The 6000-nt window shown below is 43.8% G+C and overlaps 1 protein-coding gene across 1 annotated transcript; it reads right to left on the reverse strand.

The window, feature by feature from the left end:
* Positions 1–2123: 2123 nt before the first annotated feature.
* On the reverse strand, positions 2124–4258 carry insm1b (insulinoma-associated 1b). The gene has a single exon (XM_087780338.1). The coding sequence runs from the start codon at positions 4202–4204 to the stop codon at positions 2915–2917; it is 1290 nt and encodes a 429-aa protein (XP_087636464.1). The 5' UTR covers positions 4205–4258; the 3' UTR covers positions 2124–2914.
* Between the last annotated feature and the right edge of the window lie 1742 nt (positions 4259–6000).

The raw sequence follows: 6000 nt of genomic DNA on the forward strand, positions 1-6000 counted from the left end.
CTTTAACCACTTCCTGACCAAAGTCGACCACATCAGAATCTGGTCTCTGACTAGTTCAAGTGTCCTTTAGCTCAGCTCTTTTCTCGGTGAGATGGATTCAAGCTCTTCTAGTGACGTCGTCATCAACGATGCGTCTCAAGCACCAGCGACATCTTCGGACCGAACGAAACAATCGTCTGTCGTTCCAAATATCGACGGGATTACGCTGAAGTGACCGGAGCTGCTCTCCTGGGGCCCCGAGGTCAGACCCTGACAGCAGCTCCGCCCGTAAATCCTGGGCAAGTGTCTCCTCGAGCAGACAGATGTTTTACTGCTGCAGAGGTGAGCTCTGATCCGTCACCTCTTTGTCCCGCTGTCACTTCCTGACGTGGTATTAACTCGGGAATTTACGACGAGGCCCTAAGTGCTTCTGTTTCGGGGGCCGCCGAGCCGCCGGAGCGTCGATTTGCTGCCAGGGGTCCCAGTGGAGATCCGCGGACCAGATCAGGTTATTTTGAAGGAATACTGAAGAGATTTGACCCTTTTCTTAAGTGCGCGGAGGAAGAGGAAGTGAGAATTGACAAAGTGGGCGGGACTTCCCTCTGACAGGTTGTCAATCAACAATGATGTTTTTTACGATTTAAAGCAACTATTGGTGCTTTACTTCAATTTACGTAAAGAAAAAATATATAAAATAAGTTTTATACTATATGTTTTTAAATGTCATTACCTAAGTATACGCAAAAAAATATGTTTCAAACAATTAAATAAAAGTCGTACTTACTCACAGCAAACTCATCTGTGATTGGTCTTTATCTTGTCATGTGACCACCTTAAGAAGTAGTTGTTCCCCCTACTATGCTAACCCGGATAATTATAAATATATAAATAAAACATTATTTTTGATTTAATTATTCATTTATTATTATTATTATTATTATTGAGGCCATGTTCTGAAGCTATCATGCTACGATGCTAGGATTAGCATCTGTACGTAAACACGCCCCTGCGATGATTCGTTTTTGTGATTTTAAAAACCAAAAAGAGGAAAAATTGAAATCATTACTTCTTTAAAAACGTTTTGATAAATATCACCATTCGTGTCAGTAAACACGTAGCGTAGGCGTATACGGAATTCCCACGAATAAAATGTGAAATGCTGAGTCATCGTTAGCATCGTATAGCTAACCTTTTTTTTTTAACAAGAATCATTTCTTTAAGAACTTTTGAAATACATTTATTAAAATATTCAAAGGTTAATTTTCATTTAATTAGCCAACTTGTTTTTTGTTACTTAACATTGTTACTTGCAAGTGTTTATTTTTGAAATATTAATGTAAAAATAAACAATAGAAGCCAAAACATTTCTTGGAGGCAGGAGTACCTGAAGTATTTATTATCAGATAAAGCTGGTAAAAATGTATCTGAAAATACACAAAATACATAAATAGACCCACTATCTAAATGTACCTCTACGTGAACCTACTTTACTCTAAATGTGTTTGTTTTTTTTAGATGTGCTATGGTTAGCATCTAAATTAGCTTTTTGTTTACTGTAAATGTATTTGAGAATAGCTAGCGGTATGTTCTTTAAAGTGTAGTGAGACAAGTTAATATTTATTAGCGAGTACTATTCCAAAAGTTGTGGGTAAAATCTGAATGATAATATCGAGGGTTAATACAAATGTATCCTTATGTATTATTTAAGTTGAAATGCTAGCTAAGTAGGAAGTATGAAAAGTGCTGAGTCATTGGTGTTAGCTTAAGCGTGCTATTTTTTAAGAAGGAAAAATTGAGGTTTACTTTATAGGTGAAAGTAAATTTTGAGTAAAATGTGTGATTTATAGTTTGAGATTCACTATTCTAGTCCAAATAAATACAATTATTCAGATATTTGTATAAAGAAAACCGGGCTGAAGCTAAGCCATGTTAGCGAAAAGTGAAATAAAAGATGCAAACTCACAGTGACACAAACTTTCATTTTGAAAATATTTTTTTTGTTTATTATTATCTCCATAGACAACGACGATATACACATACAATCAAAGCGCTATAAAAGCCAACGTTTGAGAAAAATAACTCGTCCTTAAAAAAGATTGCATCTAAAGTAAGAGCTTTGCGTTTTTTCTTGTCTTTTCTTCTTCTTCTTTTTTTTGTGTTTGTTTTTCCTTTACAAGAGCTGTGGAGATTGAAGATCACGACATTTATCACAACTCGTCCATTTTTGTGGAACAAACAACAACCAAAGAAAGTAAACAACATTTTGGCTAAAAAGAAAAAAAAACAAACATGTAAAACTGCCAGATTCACCAAAAAAAAACAAAAAAATGATCACAACAAACACAATAATAAGTTACGTTAAAAATAATTAGAATAAATAAATAAATAAACTTATGATGATGAAACATATTGCAACAATTTTTTTTTCAATATTCATAATAAAATATGTGCCAGAAAAATCAAAGGATGACTTTTTTTTTTTTTTAAGGCAGTTGTACAGCGAGATTTTGGGATGTTCGGCTACACTAAAGGCATTTGTGGTTCTACAAAAAAAAAAAAAATAATTTAGTCTCTTTACGAACAAAAGCTACAGTGGCAGATCAATCACAGTCGGTGATGATTATTTTTTTTTCTTAAATAAGACATTTCTTAGGTCTAGAAGCTATCACGTGTGCTGTCCCTAAAAAAATACCCTTTAACAGTCAAACTAACGCTAGATCTCGAGAAAGAACTTGGAAAATATTTGAAGAGCCTCCAACAATCACTGATTGGCATGAGAGAGAGACAGGTCACGTGTCTGTCTGTCACAGTTTTGGCAGCGAGCGACACAAACTTTTTCTTTTTTTCTTTCTTTTTCTTTTTCTTGTGAGAGAGGAGTTTGTCCGTCTCCGCCCCCCTCCTCCGGGGCGAAAAAGGCACGAGTGTGACGGTGAGCTTAACAAGCGGGTCTCACCGGCATCTGCAGCAGGATCACCTGTCTGTTCTCGGACGGGTGGCACTTGTTTATGTGTCTGGTGAGTCCCGGCGAGCTGTAGAGGGTGGCGGGGCAGTACTTGCACGGGTAGATCTGGGAGGCGTGCGAGAGGCGCAGGTGTCGCTCCAGACCCGCGCGGCTGCTGGCGCTCTCCCCGCACACCGGGCACAGGAGCCGGTCCACCGGGCTCAGGTTCAGCGGGCTTTGGTTCGAGGCTTCCTCCGGCACCGGTTCGGGTTGAAACTCCTCCAGGACTTTCTTCTGCAGCGCCTGGTGACCCAGGATGTGTTTCCTCAGGTACGCCTGGCGCTTGAACCGCTTCCCGCAGTACTGGCAGTCGTAGGATCCGTCCTCGGAACCGGACTCGGACAAGCCCGGGCTCGGGGTGTCTCTTTCGTCTTTGGCTTCGTCGGATTTGACGCCGGGGATTTTGGGGTGCTCCGGTTTGACCGGTGCCGACCCGGGGTTCCTGGGCTTGTGCCAGCGCCGGTGCGAGGCCAGGTTCGCCGGGCAGCTGAACATCTTATCGCACTCCGGGCACCGGTACTCGACCCGGACGATGCGGGAGCACTTGTGCTGGGCCAGGGAGAACGGGTCCGCGTACGCCTCCTTGCACAGCTGGCACACGAACTCCCCGAGAGGTCTGGTCCCGGTCGACTTCATCTCCACCGGTCCTTCTTTGATTTTCAAGCCCAGAACCGGGGACGTGGTCATCTCGTCCTCGAAGTTCAGCTTCCGAATGGCTTTGGGTTTCTTGGGTTTGGCTTTGCGCTCCGGACCGTCCGAGGGTCTTTTGTTGGTTCTCTGGACCGGGACGCTGCTGGTGCCGGCGCTGGTGCCGACGCTGGCGCTGGTCCCGATCTTCAAGTCGACAGGTGCGTACAGGAGCTGGTCCAGTCCGGAGAGCGAGGCCGGGGTCGGGAAGGACTCCGCGGAAATGGGCGAGCCCAGGTTGAAACTCCGCTCGAAGAAGCCGCGCTCGTGGTCCCGGCTGATGGGTCGGGTGGGGCTGTACAGGGCTTGGCACGCCGTCTCCGGGTTCCCGAACTGCACCGGCTGCTCCATCCTCGGAACCGGCGCGGCAGGGGGGCACGGGCTGGACATCCGTGGCGGCGGTGGCGGCGGGGGTAGGGGGTCCGCGGGTAAGGCAGCTGCGGTTCTGGGCTCCTGAGGGTCCTCGTCCTCCGAGCGGCTCCTGTAGGACACATGCGCGCACCTCCTGTTCCTCTTCACCAGGAATCCTTTAGGCATGATGGCGGGTCGTGAGGCACTTCGTGGACGTGGGTGCAGGATGGGGTCTCCAGGTTTTGGGTCTTCAGAGCGCCTCGGTCTCCCCTTTATTGATCCTGATCTGTTTTGGTCTCCGAGGCATAGCTGCACTCTTTTTATGCCGGAGTGATGCTATTGTTCTCGCCCCCCCTCCCGCAGCATCCTCGGCCAATCGGCGGGTCGCTGGGTGGGAGTGGTCTGCAGGATCTCAGCAGATGCAAGCGGCGGTTTATTACATTAATGGCCCCTCCCCGACCGCAGGCACACGCCGGGACCCTCCTCTTTTTACGGTCTGATGAGCCCCTATACAGGCGCACACGTGCCGGGTCTTTGTGACCCCCCCACCCCACACACCCCAACCCCACCCCTCCTCCTGTTGGGGGCTGCCAAAAGGAAATGTCCATCACCGGGACAATCATCACAATTTGGGTCTGGGGTCACATGGGAAGAAGAATCTGCACTTTTGCACACAGGGCTGGATGGAGAGAGTTGAGGGGTCTGGGCAGACACATGGGGTCCAGGGGCGGGGGGGCACCACGTGACACACTCTGATAATATAGGTCGACAGTTAATTTTCTAAAGCGGGGACACAGACCCTCCGAGGGGTCACAGGCGAACCATAAATATGAGGATGATTTTTTGGTTAAAAGACGCAACAGTGTATTAACATTATGACCACCTGTCTGGTCTCTCCAGTGTTGTGCTGACGTTAGAATTAAATGTATAAAAACAATCATTTATCCAGTTTTTTTTTGACATTTCAACTTTTGTTTTTGCTTCCTTAAGCATTTTTTATATATATATATATATATATATTTAAATAATAATTATAAACTGTATTGCCAGTGAGGTTAACACAACATAGGTTTTTTTGTGGTGAATAAAAGAATGAAAAACTAAGAGAGATATGTTAAGTTTAAAAGGGATAAATAATTAAAAAGAAAATGTTTTTCATTTACGGATCTTTTTAAAGATAACTTTTTATAAGATTCATTTAAAATTCGGACTTTCAAACTAAATACACCTCGTTACATAAAACAATATCCATACATTTTAAAAAAAGAGAAAAAAACATTTAACTAACTTAGAAATAAATATGTTTACGTCAAAAGCGGATGCCTAAAAAGTAGAATTATAATACAAATATATCGAATTTTAATCCTGTTACTATCTTTAAAACACTATTGTTGCGTTTATTTTCTATTTAAACCCCACTATTCTAGTGTTTTTCAAGTCGTAACTAATCCAACAGGTTTTTAAAAAACACAAATCCACTTGTAAACAAGAGCAGAAAGTGTCAAAACCAAAAAGAGCCTCATGTGATAAAGTGCTGCCCTTCAAATGTTGTTTACCCGCAGAATCACCGTGTCTTTATTTTTTATTTTAGGGGGGCTGGGGGGGTGACACGCGTCTGTCTCGGTGGTTTAACTGGACATATAAATGTGGCTGCTGCATACATAAGTAATCTGAAAAGACCCTTTGCTCCCCCCCCCCTCCACACACACACACACACAATGGTCACGTCTGCCCCTGCGTGGAAATCCTTGACTTTTTTTGTTTGAAAAGCAAATTGACCTCAAATGTGAGACCCCAGATTTGTTTTGGACACAATCTGGTCCAGTTCACGCTGTGACGCGCAGACGCAGTAGAGTCTGACGACAACAAAAATATATATGTATATATATCACATTCCGTCCTAAAACACTATTGAAAAAACAAAAAAAGTGAATTAAGTTGATTCTCTGCATCTTCCTGCTCTCGTGCGTCTCAGTGGATCC

Source organism: Callionymus lyra, chromosome 18, assembly GCF_982586985.1.
Source record: "Callionymus lyra chromosome 18, fCalLyr1.hap1.1, whole genome shotgun sequence".
In the NCBI taxonomy this organism is placed as follows: Eukaryota; Metazoa; Chordata; class Actinopteri; order Syngnathiformes; family Callionymidae; genus Callionymus; species Callionymus lyra.